Source organism: Anomaloglossus baeobatrachus, chromosome 4 (assembly GCF_048569485.1).
Source record: "Anomaloglossus baeobatrachus isolate aAnoBae1 chromosome 4, aAnoBae1.hap1, whole genome shotgun sequence".
In the NCBI taxonomy this organism is placed as follows: domain Eukaryota; kingdom Metazoa; phylum Chordata; class Amphibia; order Anura; family Aromobatidae; genus Anomaloglossus; species Anomaloglossus baeobatrachus.
Genome location: NC_134356.1, coordinates 521,538,401 through 521,563,923, shown reverse-complemented (window position 1 = coordinate 521,563,923; position 25,523 = coordinate 521,538,401). Strand labels below are relative to the sequence as shown.

Here is a 25,523-nt window from a genome sequence, read left to right as displayed (position 1 = left end):
ACATGCAGAAATGAAGACCACGAGTACAGCACGAGTATCGCGAGATTACTCGGTCCCCGCCGAGCAGACCGAGTACAGCGATACTCGTGCGAGTACCGAGTAGTGACAAGCATGCTCGCTCATCACTAGAACTTCTGACTCAAGCACTGGCTCTTTCTTTTCACTAGTATGGGAGTTCTGAATACAGCCAAGATTATGTGCGATTTCCTGTTGGCCACTTATGACATCTCCTATGGATATACCATTAATGTCTTTTGTAAGGGGTACTTTGCACGCTGCGACATCACTACTGTGATATCGTCGGGTCAATTCGAAAGTGACGCACATCCGGCGCCAGTAACGACGTCGCAACGTTTAAAGCCTAGATGCTCCAATAAACGATCGCAAAAACGTTGAAAATCGGTGATCTGTGTAGCGTCGGTCATTTTCATAATGTCGCACCAATAGGAGATACGATGTTGTTCCTCGTTCCTGCGGCAGCACACATCGCTGTGTGTGAAGCCGCAGGAGCAAGGAACATCTCCTTACCTGCCTCCACCGGCTATGCGGAAGGAAGGAGGTGGGCGGGATGTTTACGTTCCGCTCATCTCGGCCCCTAGGCTTCTATTGGCCGCCTGCCGTGTGACGTCGCTGTGACGCTGCACGACCCGCCCCCTTAGGAAGGAGGCGGGTCGCCGGCCAGAGTGACGTCGCAGGGCAGGTAAGTGCGTGTGAAGCTGCCATAGCGATAATGTTCGCTACAGCAGCTATCACAAGATATCGCATGTGCGACGGGGGCGGGTACTATCGTGCTCGGCATCTCTAGCCGATGCTAGTGATGTCGCAGCATGCAAAGTACCCCTTAGACCAGAGGTTCCCAACTCCAGTCCTCAAGGCACACCAACAGTGCATGTTTTCAGGATTTCTTTAGCATTGCATGGGTGTTGGATATAGGCACCTTTGCAGGTGATTAAATTATCACCTGTGCAATACTAAGGAAATCCTGAAAACATGCACTGTTGGTGTGCCTGGAGGACTGGAGTTGGGAACCTCTGCCTTAGACTATGCTTTTAAAATCACACAACTTGGTGGTTGTGTACAGCATGTGTGTGGTGTGGAATGTGTATAGAACAAGATTCTTACAGATAGAGGCTCATTCTAAAATTATGATGAATTCCTTTGTAAGAGATGGTCTGTTGTAGAAGAAAATGTTTCTAATCCCTTAGGCCGGTTTCACACGTCAATGAAAAACACTGACGTTCTTCACTGATGTGTAAAACACGCACATGTCCCTCCGTGTTCCATGATTCACGGCACACGTGGGTTGTCCATGTGCAATCCGTGATCCGTGATTGCATATGGACATTACTCACCTGCCCCCGCTCCTGCTGTCCATGGTGCTGAACTCCTCGGCTCTGCAGCGTCCGCCCACCGCTCTCTGCAGCTACTTCCGGGTCAGCTGTTCCTGCTTTCATGAATATTCATGAGCCGGGCAGGAGCTGCAGAGAGCGGAGGCTGCACAGCGCGTCGCTGGAAAGGTGAGTTGAAAATGTTTATTATTTCATATGTCAGTGTTTTTCTGGTACGTGTTTCACGGATCACACACGGATCACACTATAGTGTGGTCCGTTGGTCATCAGTAATGCCAGAAAAAAACGGACTTGTCTCCGTGCAGAATCACGGACACGCATGTACGCTGCATGGAGACACGTTCAGTGAAAAATCACTGATGTGTGAACAGACCCATTGATTATAATGTGTCTGCGTATGTCAGTGATTCTGGTACGTATATAAAAAAAAGCACATACGTACCAGAATCCCTGACGTGTGAAGGGTGCCTTATTCTGAGATCATAAATGAGGCCCTCATCTAAAAATCACAGGGAAGACCTGTAATAAAGAGTGAAGGAAAATAACCCGACATTCCAATATCTTCAACCCATTTTCTTGCTTTATTCACCTCTTGAATGTTTCAGTTCCATCCCGAGGTTTCAACAGCAGTATTGTTTTTTTTTTTTCTTCTTTCCTGTACTGCTTTCCACGTGCACCAAGGTTTAAGGGTGGAGTGCCGATCACCTGTTGGATCTTAGGCCGGTGTCACACTTGCGATTGCTTCACGTGTATCTCGCGGTGCATCAAGTGTCACAGACTCACACTCTCCTCACAGGAGCGGGTCGGTTGCATGCATCTCTAGAAATACTCCTGTGAGGAGAGTATGAGTCCATGACGGGTGATGCACCGCGAGACTCGCGCGAGATACACGCGAGGTAATCGCAAGTGTGACACCGGCCTTACTGTAATAAAGTGTGTCTCTTGTTCTGGAGAGTCCATCACGTCCATTCCGTTCATGTATTTGGTAGTAAACCATGTAATGCTTAATTTATCCTTTGGTTGGGCTTTGGTGAAATTAAATACTTACGCCATGGGTTCCTAGATTACATTTGATCACTGGTGGTCCTAGCAGTGTTTCTTCTTATTGTTATGGAACTCTAAAAATAAAAAGGAATAGTGGAAAACTTCCATCTTTTTTTACCATGCACGTAACTATATGCTGAGTGAAAAGTACTAGGAAATAAATTATTGCAGAGAGTTGTGGCTCCATGTCAAGGCTTCATCCAGATATAACTTAAGTAAATAGTTTTTCTTTTATGTTGGTGCCTTGTTGCTATTCAGCACTATAAGCAGCAATGTCCACAGGGATCTGTTGGTTTGACCTCCACTGGTGTAAATGTTTTCTTCCTTAGATAACAGTCATCGGCATGTTGCAGTGAAGGGAGAGGGAGGAAGCACGTTAAATAAAGATGATGCCCACGGTTGGTGAATACAGGAAAATATTTACAGCTATCTCAGTGAAGGCAGCAGTCTTCGCCAGCTGTTATAAATAATGGTGCTTACTATACTTAACTGAGCTCCGAGTGGAAATGTGGAGAGGTCATAAACACAGCAACAAGAGAGCCAGAGGGAATTGCTGGTTCTCAAAGTATGCAAAATATCTTTTCTAATTAAGCCAACGATATTAGATGTTGAAAACACAGAGGCGAGAAGCAGCAGCTGCCCTCCTGATATCAGTCCTCCAACGCATGCCTACTACCCACATTTCCTAACTCTGTGGTGCAGTAAATAAGTAAATACCATACACTATATTGTATTGTATTATGCAAGTAAAGGCTACTTTACACACTGCGATATCGGTCCCGATATCGCTAGTGTGCGTACCCGCCCCCATCTGTTGCGCGACACGGGCATATCGCTGCCCGTGCCGCACAACATCGCCCAGAGCCGTCACACATACTTACCTGTCCGGCGACGTCGCTGTGACCGGCGAACCGCCTCCTTTCTAAGGGGGCGGTCCGTGCGGCGTCACAGCGACGTCACTGAAACGTCACTGAACCGCCGCCCAATCGCAGCGGAGGGGCGGAGATGAGCGGGACGTAACATCCCGCCCACCTCCTTCCTTCCGCATAGCGGCCGGGAGGCAGGTAGGGAGAGCTTCCTCGCTCCTGCGGCGTCACACGCAGCGATGTGTGATGCCGCAGGAACGAGGAACAACCTCGTTACTGCTGAAGTAACGATAATTGGGAATGGACCCCCGTGTCGCCGATTAGCGATTTTTCACTGTTTTGCAACGATGCAAAATCGCTAATCGATGTCACACGCAACGGCATCGCTAATGCGGCCGGATGTGCGTCACGAATTCCGTGACCCCAACGACTCCGCATTAGCGATGTCGTAGCGTGTAAAGCCCGCTTTAGTCCTTATACTGCCACTGTAGATAACAAGGGGGAAGAGCTGTCCATAAAAAGCTGGCGGCTCCTAATAATATAAGTTCAGTGGCTAAAATCTATCTCTCCATTATAAATAAGGATCATGGGGTTGGGCCTTCTCTAGCACCAAAAAGCAGCTGTAAGGGTATATTGGGTCCCAGACCTACATGGTTTCTTCACTTTATTGTGCTTCTAGGAGATACATAACCATTATTGCTTTACGTTAATGAACAGAGAACAAGTCGTAGAATAGATTGCGTTATAGTATATCTCCCTTCAGCCTCTATTTCTGCTGACAGATGACTCCTTACAGCCACTAATTTTGTAAGATTGTACTCACAGATATACAAACACAGTGGCTTGAACATGTATTAATACTCCGTGACATTTTCCACATTTTTTCATTTTACACCCACAAACATAAATTTTATTGGGAATTTATATACAGTTAGGTCCAGAAATATTTGGACAGTGACACAATTTTCGCGAGTTGGGCTCTGCATGCCACCACATTGGATTTGAAATGAAACCTCTACAACAGAATTCAAGTGCAGATTGTAACGTTTAATTTGAAGGTTTGAACAAAAATATCTGATAGAAATTGTAGGAATTGTACACATTTCTTTACAAACACTCCACATTTTAGGAGGTCAAAAGTAATTGGACAAATAAACCAAACCCAAAAAAAAATTTTTTATTTTCAATATTTTGTTGCAAATCCTTTGGAGGCAATCACTGCCTTAAGTCTGGAACCCATGGACATCACCAAACGCTGGGTTTCCTCCTTCTTAATGTTTTGCCAGGCCTTTACAGCCGCATACTTCAGGTCTTGCTTCTTTGTGGGTCTTTCCGTCTTAAGTCTGGATTTGAGCAAGTGAAATGCATGCTCAATTGGGTTAAGATCTGGTGATTGACTTGGCCATTGCAGAATGTTCCACCTTTTTGCACTCATGAACTCCTGGGTAGCTTTGGCTGTATGCTTGGGGTCATTGTCCATCTGTACTATGAAGCGCCGTCCGATCAACTTTGCGGCATTTGGCTGAATCTGGGCTGAAAGTATATCCCGGTACACTTCAGAATTCATCCGGCTACTCTTGTCTGCTGTTATGTCATCAATAAACACAAGTGACCCAGTGCCATTGAAAGCCATGCATGCCCATGCCATCACGTTGCCTCCACCATGTTTTACAGAGGATGTGGTGTGCCTTGGATCATGTGCCGTTCCCTTTCTTCTCCAAACTTTTTTCTTCCCATCATTCTGGTACAGGTTGATCTTGGGCTCATCTGTCCATAGAATACTTTTCCAGAACTGAGCTGGCTTCATAAGGTGTTTTTCAGCAAATTTAACTCTGGCCTGTCTATTTTTGGAATTGATGAATGGTTTGCATCTAGATGTGAACCCTTTGTATTTACTTTCATGGAGTCTTCTCTTTACTGTTGACTTAGAGACAGATACACCTACTTCACTGAGAGTGTTCTGGACTTCAGTTGATGTTGTGAACGGGTTCTTCTTCACCAAAGAAAGTATGCGGCGATCATCCACCACTGTTGTCATCCGTGGACGCCCAGGCCTTTTTGAGTTCCCAAGCTCACCAGTCAATTCCTTTTTTCTCAGAATGTACCCGACTGTTGATTTTGCTACTCCAAGCATGTCTGCTATCTCTCTGATGGATTTTTTCTTTTTTTTTAGCCTCAGGATGTTCTGCTTCACCTCAATTGAGAGTTCCTTAGACCGCATGTTGTCTGGTCACAGCAACAGCTTCCAAATGCAAAACCACACACCTGTAATCAACCCCAGACCTTTTAACTACTTCATTGATTACAGGTTAACGAGGGAGACACCTTCAGAGTTAATTGCAGCCCTTAGAGTCCCTTGTCCAATTACTTTTGGTCCCTTGAAAAAGAGGAGGCTATGCATTACAGAGCTATGATTCCTAAACGCTTTCTCCGATTTGGATGTGAAAACTCTCATATTGCAGCTGGGAGTGTGCACTTTCAGCCCATATTATATATATAATTGTATTTCTGAACATGTTTTTGTAAACAGCTAAATTAACAAAACTTGTGTCACTGTCCAAATATTTCTGGACCTAACTGTATAACACTAAGTGAAGTGCAAAGGAAATGATACATGGTTTTATAACACTGGGGAACGCAATTTTTTAGGAGTTAGGTCAGACAACTGTTCTTAATTAATTTTTGGATGCTGAATCCAGAAATGATCTCAGTTTTTCTCTATCACGTCAAGCTTTTGAACTATAGGATTTTTGTCTTCTCAAAAATATGTAAACTACTGTACCTAAAAAGTGTTGTTGTTTTTTTAAATAGTACAAATATGAACAAAAAATGAAATATATAAGAAATAGGCATGACAAATACGTTTTTTAGTTGTGACTACTCTTACAAGTTGCCACGTAGCTCGAATTGTACTCAGATAACAAGTCTTATTACAGAAATCAGTGCAATTGTGCTTCTATGGCAGGGAAGTTGAGGAGGAAAAACTTGATGTGATAGAAAAAAACTGACTACATTTTTGGAATCAGCATGCCAATTTTAGTATAAATCAGCTCAAAAACCTAACTCAACAGAAATTTTTTTTCAAATTGTTCCCCAGTGTAATTGTTTTAAAGATATCTCTCTGAAAATTGTGACATGGCCTGACGAGACATCATATGTATGTCACGCTGCAATGCTGGCTTGCTCCATGCCATCTGGTAAGAGGCCATTCTTCAGTCTCCCACTCAGCAGCCACACATAACTGATGCAGCCGACGGACCAGGTCATGTGAATTGATTCACACAAACTCCACTCCTGGAGTAAGATGTGACAAATATTACACGAAGGTGACGCCGAAACGTGCGCGTCGGGGCTGGCGTCAAATGTGTATACAGGCCCTCTCCTGCACAGGTAAATACTCCTTATCTATCATGTTTATACATGGGTGGCTTCCCTACATACTTGCTCTGGACATTAGTGAATAACATGCTGTATTTGAGCTACCCTATGCTGTAACTATACTATATATTTTTTCTTCACAGTTACATTTATCAGCATATTAATACTATGTACTACAGCTACAACTGTTATATATACTAATACAAGCATTATTAGCAACATACATAGTTCCAGCCCCCAATAACATTAATAGCCAGCTTTATATCACTACAACAATATATACTATGGCTATTGCATGATTACTATACATACCACATCTGTGTACTCTGTGTTCCAATCTATATATATAATTGCCTTATTCTGTCTGTCTGTCTGTCTGTCTTGCTCCAAAATTGTGTCCTTACGGTGACAAACAGCGGATTGGCCGCTGGGCTCGCCATGGCCCCGCCCCCCGCATGGATTGGCCGCTCGCCCCGGCCCCCTGCACGCATTGGCAACTCGGTCACGCCCCGCCCCCCCTCACGCATTGCACGCTTGCTCTGGCCCCGCCCCCCGCACGCATTCCCTGAACCGACTCCCAGGTGAGTGCTGTACCCCCGGGAGCCCACATCAGCGTACGCCGGCGCACGCTGGTGTGAACTCCCATGCGAGCGGGGGGGGCGGGGTACGCTGGTAACCATGGAACACATCGAGTAATATTGTAGCATGGTTACCAGTGTACACCGGCTCCCAGGTGAGCGCATCAAGGTCCTGCAGCGGCGGAACACACACACACGCACACACATAAGAACAGACACACACACACACATCAGATCACACTCACTCTCACACACACCTCACACACACATCAGATTGCATCCACACACTCACAACATCCCGTGATATCGCTTGCTTCTCGGCGGCGATACTGTGCGTGCAGTGACCTTCCAGGACCTGCCGGAGGATCACATACCCGGAAGCATGTGGTATCTCCAGATGTTGTGATTGTGTGAGCGCGTATGTGCGATATCGTCAGTGTGTGTGTGCGTGTATGCGATCGGATGTGTGTGAGTGTGTTCTGATGTGTGAGTGTGTGTGTGTGAGTGTATGCGATCGGATCTGTGAGTGTCGGCAGAGGAGCACGGCGTGCAGCACAGCTGCTGGGACCGCCCACCATTGGGCACAGGGAGAAGTGGGGTGTGTGTGTGAGTGTATGCGATCAGATGTGTGCGTGTATACTGTCTGATGTGTGACTGTGGAGCACGATGGGGGGTGCACAGCATGGGGGATGGAGCACGATGGGGAGTGCGCAGCATGGGGGATGGAGCACGATGGGGAGTGCGCAGCATGGGGGATGGAGCACGATGGGGAGTGCGCAGCATGGGGGATGAAGTACGATGGGGAGTGCGCAGCATGGGAGATGGAGCACGATGGGGGTGCGCAGCATGGGGGATGGAGCACGATGGGGAGTGTGCAGCATGGGGGATGGAGCACGATGGGGGAGTGCGCAGCATGGGGGATAGAGCACGATGGGGAGTGCGCAGCATGGGGGATAGAGCACGATGGGGAGTGTGCAGCATGGGGGATGAAGCACGATGGGGAGTGCGCAGCATTGGGGATGGAGCACGATGGGGGGTGCGCAGCATGGGGGATGGAGCACGATGGGGAGTGCGCAGCATGGGGGATGGAGCACAATGGGGGGTGCGCAGCATGAGGGATAGAGCACGATGGGGAGTGCGCAGCATGGGGGATAGAGCACGATGGGGAGTGAGCAGCATAGGGGATAGAGCACGATGGGGAGTGCGCAGCATGGGGGATGGAGCACAATGGGGGGTGCGCAGCATAGGGGATGGAGCACAATGGGGAGTGCGCAGCATGGGGGATGGAGCACGATGGGGGGTGCGCAGCATTGGGGATGGAGCACGATGGGGGGGTGCGCAGCATGGGGGATGGAGCACGATGGGGGCTGCGCAGCATGGGGGATGGAGCACGATGGGGGGTGCGCAGCATGAGGGATGGAGCACGATGGGGGGTGCGCAGCATGGGGGATGGAGCACGATGGGGGGTGCACAGGATGGGGGATGGAGCATGATGGGGGGTGCGCAGCATGGGGGATGGAGCACGATGGGGGGTTCGCAGCATGGGGGATGGAGCACGATGGGGGGTGCACACCTCCCCCCAAAACACACACACCGCCACACACGCACTGCACAACACACCACACACACACTGGGAACCACAAACACTGCCCTACACAGACACCCACACACACAGACAACGCCGCACACACACAACACCCAACACACAAACACCGCAGCACACACAAATATACAGCACAACACACACATTGTACAAAACATACCTCCCCCCAAAACACACACACACACCCCACACCCACACAAACCGTGCAACACACACACACAACACTACAGACACACAGCGCTCTACAAACAACGCAACACATAAACAACACCGCTCTCACCCCCCGCCACACCCAGACAACACCCAGAACATGTACAGCGCCCTACACAAACTCTTGGTAACTACACACAACAACATCTATATATATATATATATATATATATATATATATATATATATAACAAAAATCATACATTAACTACACAATACGTAAATTCTAGAACACCCGATGCGTAGAATTGGGCCACCTTCTAGTTCTAATATATTTTTCTTTTTTTTACCCTTAATGACCCTGATTTTCACAGCCAAATGTTTTTCTTATTTTTTGGATTTTTTGTATCTAATCTTATACCTCTGCAGAGATACCTGTATTTGACTTTTAAATATTTATACATGTTACACCTCTGTTTTAGTCATACTACCAGTTGGCATTCATTAATTTTTAACCATTAATAAAATTTGTTATCTTTGATCAATTCCGTTTTTCTTAGAATTTACTGTTCTAAAAAATGGGTGCCTTCTATCATTCCCGTAGGTCTATTACATCCATATGACCCACACACTGCTTCAACATATGCACTTGTCATCTAACATTGTAATTTTTATCGTGTTGTGTACGGTCGTTTTTACTTTGATCAATTTCTGTATGATATAATGGAAAGTGTACAGATCAGCCCAAATATCAGATGTCAAATCCATCTACAATGGACGAATACAATGAATATGAAGCTGGATTTAACTGTTTCTCCATTGTCTTCCCAATGATCGTTCTCTTTTATTTCAGTTCTTTATACCTTTGCTACATATCATTTTGGGAGAATATTAACCCGATCTATAGGATTTTGCAGAGCAGGCTTATGTGGCAATTTCCATACTTTCTAAACCATTGAAAATCAAACAAGGAATCGTGAAATCCCAGTGACACTCATTGTTACCCTTCTGCAGTGAGGAAGTTGGAATTAAATTAATGTGGATTGTTGTTGATATTGAACACTAACATTGAAGTTTGTATTTATCTGTTTTCTCTACCTTGTTCTTGAATTATGATATAATATCCCACTTACCGTATTACAGAATGAAAATATATAAACTTTGGGTTATAATTACATTTCAAGTTCCATTTTTTATAGAGCAAATTGCATAAGTTGTACAAACTCCCTACAGAGAGGCTCACTCCAAGGGTTAACTGTGGGGTGAAGAAAATGCTATATGATGGAGTACAGAACAGGGAATTGGTTATTTTCCTGAACCATAACACACGACTTCCGTCAAAGAAACAGACCCCACACGATTCCTCATTAGCTGTTCTGCCATCTGCTTTCCATCATCAGCCCATACTCAGCAGTCTGACTGACACAAAGCAGAAATTTAGAAGATTAGGATAGTTATTTTGCAGATGTAAGAATATACAGTTAGGTCCAGAAATATTTGGACAGTGACACAATTTTCGCGAGTTGGGCTCTGCATGCCACCACATTGGATTTGAAACAAAACCTCTACAACAGAATTCAAGTGCAGATTGTAACGTTTAATTTGAAGGTTTGAACAAAAATATCTGATAGAAATTGTAGGAATTGTACACATTTCTTTACAAACACTCCACATTTTAGGAGGTCAAAAGTAATTGGACAAATAAACCAAACCCAAACAAAATATTTTTATTTTCAATATTTTGTTGCGAATCCTTTGGAGGCAATCACTGCCTTAAGTCTGGAACCTATGGACATCATCAAACGCTGGGTTTCCTCCTTCTTAATGCTTTGCCAGGCCTTTACAGCCTGGTCTTGCTTGTTTGTGGGTCTTTCCGTCTTAAGCCTGGATTTGAGCAAGTGAAATGCATGCTGAATTGGGTTAAGATCTGGTGATTGACTTGGCCATTGCAGAATGTTCCACTTTTTTGCACTCATGAACTCCTGGGTAGCTTTGGCTGTATGCTTGGGGTCATTGTCCATCTGTACTATGAAGCGCCGTCCGATCAACTTTGCGGCATTTGGCTGAATCTGGGCTGAAAGTATATCCCGGTACACTTCAGAATTCATCCGGCTACTCTTGTCTGCTGTTATGTCATCAATAAACACAAGTGACCCAGTGCCATTGAAAGCCATGCATGCCCATGCCATCACGTTGCCTCCACCATGTTTTACAGAGGAGGTGGTGTGCCTTGGATCATGTGCCGTTCCCTTTCTTCTCCAAACCTTTTTCTTCCCATCATTCTGGTACAGGTTGATCTTTGTCTCATCTGTCCATAGAATACTTTTCCAGAACTGAGCTGGCTTCATGAGGTGTTTTTCAGCAAATTTAACTCTGGCCTGTCTATTTTTGGAATTGATGAATGGTTTGCATCTAGATATGAACCCTTTGTATTTACTTTCATGGAGTCTTCTCTTTACTGTTGACTTAGAGACAGATACACCTACTTCACTGAGAGTGTTCTGGACTTCAGTTGATGTTGTGAATGGGTTCTTCTTCACCAAAGAAAGTATGCGGCGATCATCCACCACTGTTGTCATCCGTGGACGCCCAGGCCTTTTTGAGTTCCCAAGCTCACCAGTCAATTCCTTTTTTTCTCAGAATGTACCCGACTGTTGATGTTGCTACTCCAAGCATGTCTGCTATCTCTCTGATGGATTTTTTCTTTTTTTTCAGCCTCAGGATGTTCTGCTTCACCTCAATTGAGAGTTCCTTAGACTGCATGTTGTCTGGTCACAGCAACAGCTTCCAAATGCAAAACCACACACCTGTAATCAACCCCAGACCTTTTAACTACTTCATTGATTACAGGTTAATGAGGGAGACGCCTTCAGAGTTAATTGCAGCCCTTAGAGTCCCTTGTCCAATTACTTTTGGTCCCTTTAAAAAGAGCAGGCTATGCATTATAGAGCTATGATTCCTAAACCCTTTCTCCGATTTGGATGTGAAAACTCTCATATTGCAGCTGGGAGTGTGCACTTTCAGCCCATATTATATATATAATTGTATTTCTGAACATGTTTTTGTAAACAGCTAAAATAACAAAACTTGTGTCACTGTCCAAATATTTCTGGACCTAACTGTATGTATGACTGTGTGTAATTTCATTAACAATTAAAAGATGCAGTGGCTGACACAAACAGAATAGGGCCACTGAGTCCTGTAGTCCTGTTTAGGACATAAGCTGCCTGCTGCTTTGGAGGTGATAATAGGCCCTCTTACCTTTTGTGCCCCTGTACATCTATACTGGTTGCACCTATAATATGTCCTGGAAAGATGAGAATGTGTGGCTTTCATTTGTGAATGAAGCTGGGGAGTTTTCTTTTGAAACCAGATGTAGCTCTCGCAGGACAGGTAACGGGTTAATGGATCTGGACCAAGACACCGATCACTGACCTGGAGGAGCATACCTGAACGGCTACTGCTCTATTTTTGTAGAGCAGTTAATCTATTGCTTGACTCCTAATTTAATATATATTTTAATTTGCAATTTAATGTGAGTACATATTTTTATACATAGGCACAAGAAATCAATAGTCAGTTTGTCAACACCCTCTATGCCACCTTAGGCATCTAACTCTTGGCAACTAAGATCTCCTATGGTATTATTTAAGACAGTTTTAGATTAGATACATCAATGTAGCAAAACATGAAAAATCTTCTTAAAATTTATGGTGGATTTTGCCTCTTTATGAGCTTTAGAGGGCTTATTTTATTTTATTTTATATGGAGCTAAGAACTAAAGGCCCAGTCACACACGACTTACCAGCGATCCCAAAAACGATGTGACCTGATAGGGATCGCAGGTAAGTCGCTGGGAGGTCGCAGTTGAGATGTCACACAGTCAGATCTTACCAGCGATGCAGGAACAATACAGGTCGCAGTAGCGACCTGTATAACGATCTCAGCAGTCACTGTGACCCTGTCACACGGTGTCAAACACAGCGATGGGTCCTGCCCAGCAGGACATTGCCTTTGAAGAAAATAGCCTGGACCATTCTGCAACGACTAGAGATCTCACAGCAGGGGCCTGATCGCTGGTAGGTGTCACACATAACAAGATCGCTAACTGGATCGCTACTGCGTCACGGAAACCGTGACTCATCTGCGATCTCGCTAGCGATCTCGTTATGTGTGACGGTACCTTATTAACAGACCGATGCCAGAGCGCTAACGTCAAAGGCAGAAGCCGCTTGCCTCTGATTGGTCAGCACGCTGCCTTTGAGAAGCGGCTGACAGCGGAAGTTCCTCCATCAACGCGATGGTTACCCGATACACATCCTCTACCGGCGAACTACAAGAGCACGGTGAAAGTACGGAACCGGAAGTGTGTGCGGTGAGTAGTTGCTCGTACAGCAAAGCTTGCTTGTAAACGGAGTTACAAATTTACAGCAAGCTTTGCTCGTGTAGCGAAATACTCGCACACCAAGTTATTCATAAACCGAAGTTCCACTGTATTCATATGGTTGTGATTGAGCACCATGTGACCAGGCTCGTATTAAGACCGGTTCAAGGGTAGCGAAGCCATTCTATTCTGAACCTGGTGCAGAAAGCCCTAATAGAGTCCGGTGCACAGCACTCTTAATAGAGCTCAGTGCACAACATCCTAATAGAGCCTGGTGAACATCACTTAGAGCCTGGTGCAGGGTGCCCTAACAGAGCCTGATGCACCGCACCCTAATAGCTTGGTGTAGAGTGCCCTAACAGAGCCTGGTGCAGCAGAATGCCCTAATAGAGTCTGATGCAGAGTGCCTTAACAGAGCCTGGTGCACAGCCCCCTAATATAACCTGGTGCAGAGTGCCCCAATAGACCCCGGTGCAGAGTGCCCTAATAGAGCCTGGTGCAGAGTGCCTTAATAGAGCCTGGTGCACAGCAGCCTAATAGAGCCTGCTGCACAGTACCCTAATAATGTGCCGGCCCCACGTCAGTAGCAGCCGGGCTGCTCGGATCCGGACCCGCAGTGTGGCTCGAGGGATTCTCTGGACCCAGGGGTCACACGGACACTCCAAATCAAAGGGGGACGTATTTGTACGGGATTTGCCGTAGTCAGTCTGTGACACCACCCACGGTGTGTGGTGAAGTATGGCACCACCGCTGCTGCTGTGAGACACCCGGGGCGACGGGAATGGCAGCTGGTTGTTAACCCCTCCATGGGTAGGGATGGTTGCCCCGGGACCCGGTGACTTGGTGCAGGGGACGGTGATGGCAGGGTCCGGCGCGCCTGGTCAGACCAGGGAGTCTCAGCTTACTCACGGTTAAAGAAATCAGACAAGTCCAGTGGTTAACCAAGGTGCTGGTTGACGTCCGCCGCAGACGGGTGTACTCTGGTCCCCCACTTGGGCTGGTGGTCTGTGTCACTTTCCTCTGCACTGTGTTGTGATGTGGCAGACTTCCCGGTGTGGAACGCGGAAGTCCGCTCCCAGTACTATTGTTGGGAGCCGTGCCCACTGACGCTGACCCGTGGGATCTACTGGGCCCTGGCGAATGCCCTATCCCTCTCTGTGGGTGGTTGTCTGCTTTTAGGACTTTGGTTGGGACAGGACCTATAATCCTGCCTCAATTGGTTAATTAGCTAGGCCGTTGGTTCCGGTCCTGGCTTCAGGGTCCAAGTACCCCCTCTGTGCACAGTTTCCGGGTCTTTTCTCCGGTGTCGGTACCGGCGGGCTACAACCCTGCCCCGGTCCACCTCGGATCTCCAGCTGCTGTCTTCCCGTCTCCTGCTAGACACGGACCACCGTCTGCCGCCTAGCCAATGCACCAGGGCTCCAACCCCGGCGCCTCTGCTCTCGAGCTTCACCTCCTCCACTCCACTCAACTTGAGCTCTCAACTTGAACTACTCCTAAACTTGACTGACTGTTTTCCTGCCCCAAGCTCTCCAGACCCCTAGGTGGGCGTTCTCCATCCGCCTGGTCCCGCCCACTGGTGTGCCTGTCCTTCCTTGGGGGGGGCTGACTAGGGTTTCAGGTCGGCTGTGTGTAACCCTGTGAGGGAAGGTGTTGTGCGGGGGCCTAATCTGTGTGACTACCTGGTTTGCCAGGGTGTCACAATAGAGGCTGTTACAGAGTGCCCTAATAAAGCCTGGTGCATATTACTCCAGTTGAGCATGGTGCAGAGTTCCCTAATTAAATCTGGTGCAGAGTGCACTAACAGCCTGGTGCACACTACCCTAATTTAGCCTGGTGCAGAGTGCCCTAATAGGGCCTAGTGCAGTATACCCAAACAGTGCAATAATCTGCTGGGTAGTCTCTTGCTTCTCTACTGTGCACTTTTTGGGTTGCAAAGAATGAGGAGAGCATCAAATAGGGGATGTGGACATGTCCTTGGTGCTGCTGGTGTTGGTGGTGTAACTGTTGTAGGTAGAAGATGGGATCGATCTGTGCCTGCAATGCGCTCAAATGAAACTCCTTTCTCGGGTGCATGCAGGTGACAGGACGTTGCAGGTAATTTCGTAGGCCCGAGAACTGCTGCCCAAATGGTAAGACCAGAACAAGTAGAGGCGGTTTTTGATTGGATGTCTGAGCGTGCTTCCAATTCTTTTACTTTGTATTCCACCCCGTTCCCCGCCGAAAGTGCACAGTTTGCACCTGCAGCCCTTGGGCCTCTGTCTTCCGCCTCATCCCCTTGCAAATCAGCCAAGCAGTTTGAGACAAAAGTTATGCAACAGTCAGTTCAGCTTTTTGATAACTCCTCTGGCTGGGGTTCAATGGGCCATCCACCTGACCCTGTCCAAGAAGTGGAAAAGATTAAGCGCACTGATACCCACCTACTTGTTGTATTGGAGGATGAGTACATGGGAGGGCTAGTGCACATGGTCAGCGGAACACCGCAGCACATCTCTGATACTGACAAAACACAGGTGCCAACTGCTGTGGCTTTCTGCAATGTGCAGATCAGCAAGAAGGGCAGGAGTGAGAAGTGGGTAGAAGATGATGTGGGGATGATGAGGTTCTAGACTCCACATTGAGTGAAGGCTATCCGAATGACATGCACAGTTTGGAGGAAGAGGAGGTGGTCATGTTGCCTTAGCTCCACAGCAAAAGAGGGAGCTGGGTGTAAAAGCACAGCAAGCAGCCCCTAGCTGCTACTGCACACCGCAATGACGAACTGAGCACACTAAAGCCAGCAAACAACAAAATAGAATTGGAGTCCTATTCCATTATTCCAACTAGGAGTATTCAGGTGTGGCTGCCTGCTTTGAACAATATTTTTTCAAAAGTCAACACTTCAGGGGCTCAGGCAACAGCATAGGGGAGGTTCCTCAAGGCAAAGGGGCTGGAACTGGCAGAAGCAAACCTTGTGGAGGACGACTAGCTTGATCCCAAATCAAACAGGCTTTTTATCTGCAGCAGATGTAGTGTACTCAGGGGCGTAACTACCACAGTCGCGGCGGTCGCCATTGCGACCGGGCCCGGGAGCTCAGGGGCCCGGCGGCCGCCAGGCAGATCAGCAGCCATCTCCTTTCAGTGAGAGAGGAGCTGCGCTGATCTGTCACAGACCACGCGGCCGCTATATGACCCGGTGCCGCCGCCGACACCGGGCCCCCTGCCTGGTGTCAGCGGCGGCACCGAGGCCCCCTGCCTGGTGTCAGCGGCTGTGGCGGCTCCCCCATCACCGAGCACAGTAATGATGAAGCATAGCGCGGCCGGTGCCGTGCTATGCATTACCATTCTCCCCCTGTGCTGAGTGCACAGAGCGCAGGACGGGAGGACGCCGACCGGAGCACCGGGAGAACGAGGAGAGGGGAGGACGAGCAGCGGTGGAAGAGGAAAGCGGTGAGGACAGAGCGGCGGTTGGGGAACGAGAAGAGAGGTGAGGACAGCAGCGGTAGAAGGAAGAGAGAGGGTGAGAACTTGTTTTTTTAATATAAATTAGTGAGTACACAGTGGCCAGAGGCTTGGGAAGGCTGCATTATACATGGAGGCCTGGAGAGGATGCATTATAAATGGAGGTCTGGGGAGGCTGCATTATTCCTGGAGGCCTGGAGAGGCTGCATTATACATGGAGGCCTGGAGAGGCTGCATTATACATGGAGGTCTGGGGAGGCTGCATTATTATACATGGAGGCTTGGAGAGGCTGCATTATACATGGAGGTCTGGGGAGGCTGCATTATTATACATGGAGGCCTGGAGAGGCTGCATTATACATGGAGGTCTGGGGAGGCTGCATTATTATACATGGAGGCCTGGAGAGGATGCATTATACATGGAGGTCTGGGGAGGCTGCATTATTATACATGGAGGCCTGGAGAGGCTGCATTATACATGGAGGTCTGGGGAGGCTGCATTATTATACATGGAGGCCTGGAAAGGCTGCATTATACATGGAGGTCTGGGGAGGCTGCATTATTATACATGGAGGCCTAGAGAGTCTGCATTATACATAGAGGCCTGGAGAGGCTGCATTATACATGGAGGCCTGGAGATACTGCATTATACATGGAGGTCTGGGGAGGCTGAATTATACATGAAGGCCTGGGGAGGCTGGCTGCCTTATTCTACATGGAGGCCTGGAGAGGCTGGCTGCTATATTATTGATGGAGGGTTGGAGAGGCTGCATTATACATGGAGGCCTGGAGAGGCTGGCTGCTATATTATACATGGAGGCCTGGAGAGGCTGGCTGTATTATACATGGAGGCCTGGCGAGGCTGCATTATACATGGAGGCCTGGGGAGGCTGGCTGCTATATTATACATGGAGGCCTGGAGAGGCTGGCTGCTATATTTAACATGGAGGCCTGGGGAGGCTGGCTGCTATATTGCACATGGAGGCCTGGAGAGGATGGCTGCTATATTAAACATGGAGGCCTGGAGAGGCTGGCTGCTATATTATAAATGGAGGCCTGGAGAGGCTGCATTATACCTGGAGGCCTGGGGAGGGTGCATTATACATGGAGGCCTGGGGAGACTGGCTACTATATTATACATGGAGGCCTGGAGAAGCTGACTGCTATATTATACATGGAGGCCTGAAGAGGCTGGCTGCTATATTATACATGGAGGCCTGGGGAGGCTGGTTGTATTATTATAGATGGAGGTCTGGGGAGGCTGGCTGCATTATTATACATGGAGGCCTGGGGAGGCTGGCTGCATTATTATACATGGAGGACTGGGGAGGCTGGCTGCATTATTATATATGGAGGTCTGGGGGGGCTGCATAATACAAAATGAAGGACACCTTATACATGGAATATAGGGGTGCATTATGCATGGAGGAGTATGGGGCTGCATAATACAATATGAAGTTTTATGGGGTTGTGTTATAATACATATAGGACTATATGGGCTACATTATAATATATGGAGGACTATGGAGCCTACCTTATACATGGACTATGGGGGTGCATTATAAAACATTGGGGACTATGTGGTGCACTATAATATGTTGAGAACTATGGGATGAATTATAATATATGGAGAACTATGAGAAATTCATGATAATAATTGAAGGGCTACTTTATACATGGAGGATTATGGGGTGCATTATAATATATGGAGGGCTATGTGGTGCAATATTATATATTGAGTACTTTGGGGTGAATTATAATGCATGGAGAACTATGGGAAATGCATGATAATACATGGAGGACTATGGAAGTGTATTCTAATATATGAAGGGTTATGTGGGACCCTTTATACTATTTGGAAGGCAATGTTGGGGCCATTATTGTATTTGGAGAACTATATACAAGGGGGGACAAAGATACAATCAGGGGATGGGAACGTTTTGTGCTAAGGGAAAATGGCTCTTTCCTTCAGCACCCAACTTTCCCATGCTCTGCTATACATCTTCTCTCAGCACCCAGCTTTCCCATGCTCTGATATGGAAAAGCTGGGTGCTGAGGGAAAGATGTATAGCAGAGCATGGGGAAGCTGGGTGCTGAGGACAAGATGGATATCAGAACATAGGAAAGCTGGATGCTGATAGAGGGATTTCAGATCATGGGAAAATTGGGTGCTGTGGGTAAGAGCCAAGTGTCAGCATCATTATCCTGTACCCCGAGTGTCAGTGTCATTATCCTGTACCCCAAGTGTCGGTGTATGTGGAGGGGGGGGCCCAGGTTTGAACTTTTCACCAGGGCCCATCAAACTCTAGTTACGCCACTGAGTGTACTCTACTGGAAGTGAAATGTTTGCTCTCTGGGGGAACTATGAATGCAGGCTCTGTAGGGGCACTCTTTAAACTGTTGCTCTGTTGGTTAAATATTCCAATTTTGGTTGTGTGGGTGTACCCTGAAAACAGGCTCTGCAGGAGCATTCTTTGAATTATTGCTCTGTGGGGGGGGCTCTTCCAAGCCTCACTGCAAGCCGCCAGCTCAATTCCAAATCCAACTACGAGCTTTTTAGCAGCAGCAGCTTTTGTGTATGCTACTGGAGTTTAAATTTTGACTGTGGGGGAACAGTGAAAACAGGCTCTGTGGTAGCAGTCTTACAATTTTGGATTTGTGGGGGAACTCTGAAGTCTGTGTCTGTAGCAGTACTCATAAAATGTTTATTTTACTAATTTACTTCCTATTTAACTATGATTGCTAATGAGAAAGAACTCCTTTAAGTAATTTCCTTATCGACATTTGTTTGCAGGGCAATTCTCCTGATCTTAAGCTGGTGTCACACACAGCGACAACGACAACGACGTCGCTGCTACGTCACCATTTTCTGTGACGTTGCAGCGACGTCCCGTCGCTGTCGCTGTGTGTGACATCCAGCAACGAGCTGGCCCCTGCTGTGAGGTCGCCGGTCGTTGCTGAATGTCCAGCTTCATTTTTTGGTCGTCACTCTCCCGCTGTGACACACACATCGCTGTGTGTGACAGCGAGAGAGCGACGAAATGAAGCGATCAGGAGCCGGCACTGGCTGCGGTAAGCTGTAACCAGCGTAAACATCGGGTAACCAAGGGAAGACCTTTCCCTGGTTACCCGATATTTACCTTCGTTACCAGCCTCCGCTCTTGCTGCCAGCGCCGGCTCCTGCACTGTGACATGTGGCTGCAGTACACATCGGGTAATTAACCCGATGTATACTGTAGCAAGGAGAGCAAGGAGCCAGCGCTAAGCAGTGCGCGCGGCTCCCTGCTCTCTGCACTGTGACATGTAGCTGCAGCACACATCGGGTTAATTAACCCGATGTGTACTGTACCTAGGAGAGCAAGGAGCCGGCGCTAAGCGCGGCTCCTTGCTCTCTGCACATGTAGCACAGCGACGTTATGATCGCTGCTTCTGCTGTGTTTGACAGCTAAGCAGCGATCATAACAGCGACTTACAAGGTCGCTGTTACGTCACCGAAAATGGTGACGTAACAGCGACGTCGTTGTCGCTGTCGCTTAGTGTGAACCCAGCTTTAGCCTCATATTGCTTCCTTTTACACCCACCTAGCTTTTACTATGACCATTTTATAGCATATACTAGAGGTGGGGAGACAGAAGGCGCAATAGGGTCTTACCCGGTATAACGTGAGATAAAGAGAGGAAATAGGTACACTCATCTGATGGGGTTGTGCCAGTCACAACTCTCTTAAGCACATGTGAGTGTCCGAGTGGTTCAAGCAGCGGCCCCGTAGAAACGTGGTGAATATATATGCAGGAGGAAAACGGGTATAAGCCGCGCTTAAAAACCACTGATGCAGAACTGATGTAAAATTTCTTTTTTATTTCAGCATTCCAACGCGTTTCAGAGACAAGGACCGTCTCTTTCTTCAGGGAAATAGAAATCACGGTCCTTGTCTCTGAAACGCGTTGGAATGCTGAAATAAAAAAGAAATTTTACATCAGTTCTGCATCAGTGGTTTTTAAGCGCAGCTTATACCCGTTTTCCTCTTGCTTATATAGTCACCATTTTATAGAACAGAAGTGCTGGTCCATTGACTTCTATGGGGTTGAGGATCAAGTTCAAGGACTGAACCAAACTTTCAACTAAAGTCTGGCCTAACCTGAAAGTCCACGGTCCACTCAGCCCTATCCAAGACCTCTCTGAGCTGGGAGAGACCAGCATCAGCCAGAACAGGCAGGTAGTTATTAGATCCATATGCAAAAATAGTAGAAGTCTAGGATAACCATTTTCTAGCTACTTTGCTAGTCATGTTTTATTCTTTCCATTCTCCCTCAATTCTTCCTAACTTATAGACGAAAAAAAACAAACAAGTGACTTATGGACTGCAAGATCAGGCTGAACATAGGATGTGTTTGTAGTCTGTAACAATGGAGACACATGGGTCTGTACAAGAGCTGTATACACAAAACGGCAATTTTAATCAAGACTATTTGCACTGCTGCTGTTTTTATTACAGATACATTTCGAGCAGTTAAGAATCAAAATCGTGTATATATCATATAAGATTGCGAATGATTTAATGACTTCCAGAAAACTTGTAATTTACAATCTGTGTCAGTGCTGTCATCTTTAATGTTACTTGTATTCTCATATGTTTACAGCAATGAAGCCTCCTACTTGGCTGAGATGTTTGGTCCAATGTGGATGATAAAGGTTTACACATATGAGTTCCAGGTGCGTAACTATAATTCTGTACTGGAAATACAGTTTGGTGTATTCAGAAACTCCATAACTTGTTATCGCTCAGAGTCATTTTCTCACATTTCCTTCCTGGTGAGTAATGATTCTGTGAGCTCAGGATTTTAAGAGGTTCATTACTAGTTCAGATCAGCAATACTGTAGGAGTGATACACAGTGCAGACATGTCACCTGGTCTGCGATACGCAGATTGTAATGTGAGAGAATATATTACATTATCTATAAATTGCACTAATTTTTCTATCTTATTTGTAGAAAGCGTCCTGCTGCTTCTGCTGTCCTGAAGAGGATATGGAAGGAGGTGATAACATTTTTCTGTTTCTTTTATGTGAACTTATATCCAAACAATTATCCACATATAATATATGATATAAAGGCCTGCGGTTTATCATTTTCATAACTCATCACAATGACGTTTACGCTATGTGCCCACGGGGAAAGTGTCTTGCGGATATATCCGCAGGACATTCCGCAGGAGCTCCCAGAAAACCGCAGCACAACTTTGTCTGTTTACATGCTGCGCTTTAATTGCGGAATGTCCTGCGGATATGCTGCGGTCATTCTGCATTGAGGATACAGTACCATGGCTTCGGCACTCCATCCTCAATGCAGAACAAGTGCTGAGTGATCGGGGAAGTTCATACTTACCTCCATCACGCAGCACTTCACTTTCCGGCCGTGTTTCTCTGCACTTTGCAGGAGAAGGTGGGCGGGCCTGAACTAGCTTCAGCTGTCACATGACCGGAGCTCGTGCAGGCCCCGCTACTCCTTGCTCCACTGCGCTCCTCCCGGTGTCTTCTATCAAGGCAGGTAAGTATTGGATCGTGCGGAAAAATCCGCATGAGTAATTGACATGCTGCAGATTTTTCCGCAGGGAAATCCGCATTATTTCCGCTGCAGAAAAAAATGCAGCATGGGCACAGCAGTTCCAAACTGCCATAGATATGGCTGGGGACTCGCTGTACTGCGGATTTTTGAAAAATCCGCAGAATTTCCGCGAAAAAATCTCGGCAAATTCAGCAAATTTTCTGCAGCCTTACAGTTTTTATAGGTCAATTTCTAAAAGGGTTATTCCTAATATTCCTTCTTCACCTGAAGTCAGCTTCTGCCTTAAAAGGCGACGTTCGTTTTGGAGTTAGGGTAGGAGCCCAAGTGTTTGGACCTGCATTTATTACAAGTTTATAGTATTTTTTTTGGCTATACCATAAATATCGGAGTGCTGGCTGTGAGTGTTTAGTCATGTATTTTTCAGCTGTTCTTTGCACTGTTACTTATTACTCCTGTCGAAGGCGAATCTACGTTTCCCGGCAGCCGGGACAAGAATTCAGTTTCTGTCATGCGTTGTTTGGATCCACACTCACGGGTTGCCGCGATGGCATCAGACTCTGTTCAAATTGTAGCGCTTGACAGGCAACCTGTTGTTTCCTAGTTGCTCAGCTAGAGCCTGGCATTGGCTGATAAATTTCTATTTCTAACCAGTCCTGCAGGAGTTAATTTCTTTGGATTGGTGTGCAGCTCCTGGGAGTTCAGGTTGCTGATTACCACCCACTCCTTCCTATTTAAGGCCTCTGTCACACGTTTGTGCCTCCGGTACGTGTTTGGCAGTTTTTTCACGTACCGGAGGCACGTACACACGTGGACATATGATTTCATAATGTTTTGGATACACGTAAGTATTTTGGAACGGAACGTGTGTCCGTTCCGCACTTACGCGTGTCCGTGTGTTTCTCACGCCGACATGTCCACGTTTTCTCCGGCAGCACGGGTGTCACACGGCCCGTACCACACGGATGTAGTGTGGATGCGGTCCCATGTGACACGCGCTGGAGAAACAGGTGTTATTATTTTAAAATAAAAAAATCACATACTCACCTCTACCAGCCCTGCAGAATCTTCCGATGCAAATAGTTGCTGACGACCGGCACTCATTATAAGCGTGTTATGGAGGTGGGTGTGCTGTCACAGGCTGTAATCTCTGCCCCTCCGCTCGGTCGGAAGCAGCATCAGTGGGGAGTGGGTGGGGCTGGAGCCGAAGTTCAGAACCCTGGACAGCAGCATCTATCACGTGAGTATGCAAATTACCGGTTCTCCGTGTGTTATCGCGGATAGCACACGGAGAACACATGTGGACTGCACGTACCGGAGACACGTACTTACCACACGCAACACGCAGAGAAAATACGGGTCTTGTGGCACGTGTGTGATTTCCACGTGAGTGTGGCACAGGCCTAAGGGATGAGAGTCTGTTTCTCTTAGCCGATAATAGCTTCAGCATAGCTCCAGCGATTCCGGTCTTTTGTGGTGATCCAGTTCTTGGTGATTTGTAGTTGCTATTTTGAGTGGTGTGGACGTTTCCCTGTTGTATGTTTACTTCCTTTTTTCTTTATTCCCTATGTGAACATATAGTCTCTCCTTCGTGTGTGAGTGCGTGTGTAGGAGTTTTGGTTCTCCCTTGTCTGTGTCATGTTCGTGGGGTTTTGTTACTGTGTTTTCTGGCCCACCCAAAAGGTGGTGGAGATGGAGAGTAAGATCAGGGCTCAGACAGGAGTTGAGGTCATGCTGGGGGCTCAGTCATTGCTTCCATCAAGCGTACCTCTGAGATAAGGGACAGCACAGGATCTCTAGTCTGAGAGTCAGTCTAAGAGCCCCGGTACACTCATTTCATACCCAGTGACAGTTTGGCTCAAACCTATTCCCCTGCTCTCTTAAGTGGTTTGATTAGTCGTCATGAGACCACTAATATGTAATTTGTATATTTACAGTCACGTGCCATCTAGCTTCTCTCCCTAAATCTTTCAATGTTCAGTGGAAAACTACAACTCCTGCTTCATTGAGAAAAGCAGAAATAAAAGTTAGTTGACCATCAGTATGAAATTCACATTTCAGTGGCCTTGTGATGACTGCTAGAACCAACAAGCAAAGCTGAATCCTGACAGTGAGTATATTACACACTGTTAAGATTGACCATAGAACATTGCTTAATTTTAGAATTAAAGTTATTATCTAGGTTTGGGAAAAAAGTCTGCATATACTTTAGTTGACTGCAGATTTTTTAATTCTCACAGCACACACTCTGCAAACTTTCAGGATTTTCCCATACCAGAAGGTCATGTGAGCAATTATGTGATTTGCATACTTCTGGCAACATTCCAAATAGAAGTGTCTGGCCTTGTTTAATTCACTTGTATTAGGCGAGGTCAAGTATGTCATACTTGCAATTTTATGGCCTTCCGTTCTCATCACCTGTACCAAAGAATCCTGATATCCTTCAGAGCATGTGCTGTGAGAATTCAGAAGTCTGCAGCCACAAAGAGTGACTGCAGACTTTCATCACAAACTTGGACAAAACCTTTAATGCTCTTAACATAAATACAAATCTAGTAGCCCCTAACTTTTCAGAGGGCACAATACTTTATTAACATAGTCATGTATCGCAAAATCTTACAAGTTATAATGGATTGTTACAGGTGTACAGGATCAGAACCAATAACCGCGTAAGAATACATCACAAAAACCATTAGCAGTACATTCATCCATCACCAGAAACACCATCAGTACAGGAATACATCACAAGAACCACCATTAGTACATGAATAAATCAGCAGAACCACCATCGGTACAGAAATACTTCACCAGAACCACCATTAGTACACAAATACATCAGCAGAACTACCATCATTACATTAATCACCAGAACCACAATTATTACATAAATAAATTACCAGAACTACCATCATTATATGAATACATCACAAGAAACACCATCAGTACTTGAATACATCACCAGAACCCCCATCATACAGAAATAAATCACCAGAACTATCATTAGTACAGAAATACAACACCAGAACCATCATCATTACATAAATAAATCACCACAATCACCATCAGTATGGAATACATCACCAGAAACATCAATAGTACATGAATAAATCACAAGAACTACTATCGGTACATGAATACATCACTAGGACTACCATTCATACATGAACT

The 25,523-nt window shown here is 46.5% G+C and overlaps 1 protein-coding gene across 1 annotated transcript in view; it reads left to right on the top strand.

Annotated features, from left to right (window-relative positions):
• SERINC4 (serine incorporator 4) overlaps positions 1 to 25,523 on the top strand; it is a 117,565-nt gene that overhangs the window by 70,918 nt on the left and 21,124 nt on the right. The window contains exons 10-11 of the mRNA XM_075343721.1: positions 21,434 to 21,506; positions 21,786 to 21,831. Of these exons, the coding sequence (XP_075199836.1) occupies positions 21,434 to 21,506; positions 21,786 to 21,831 (119 nt within the window). The remainder of the gene's footprint in view (positions 1 to 21,433; positions 21,507 to 21,785; positions 21,832 to 25,523) is intronic.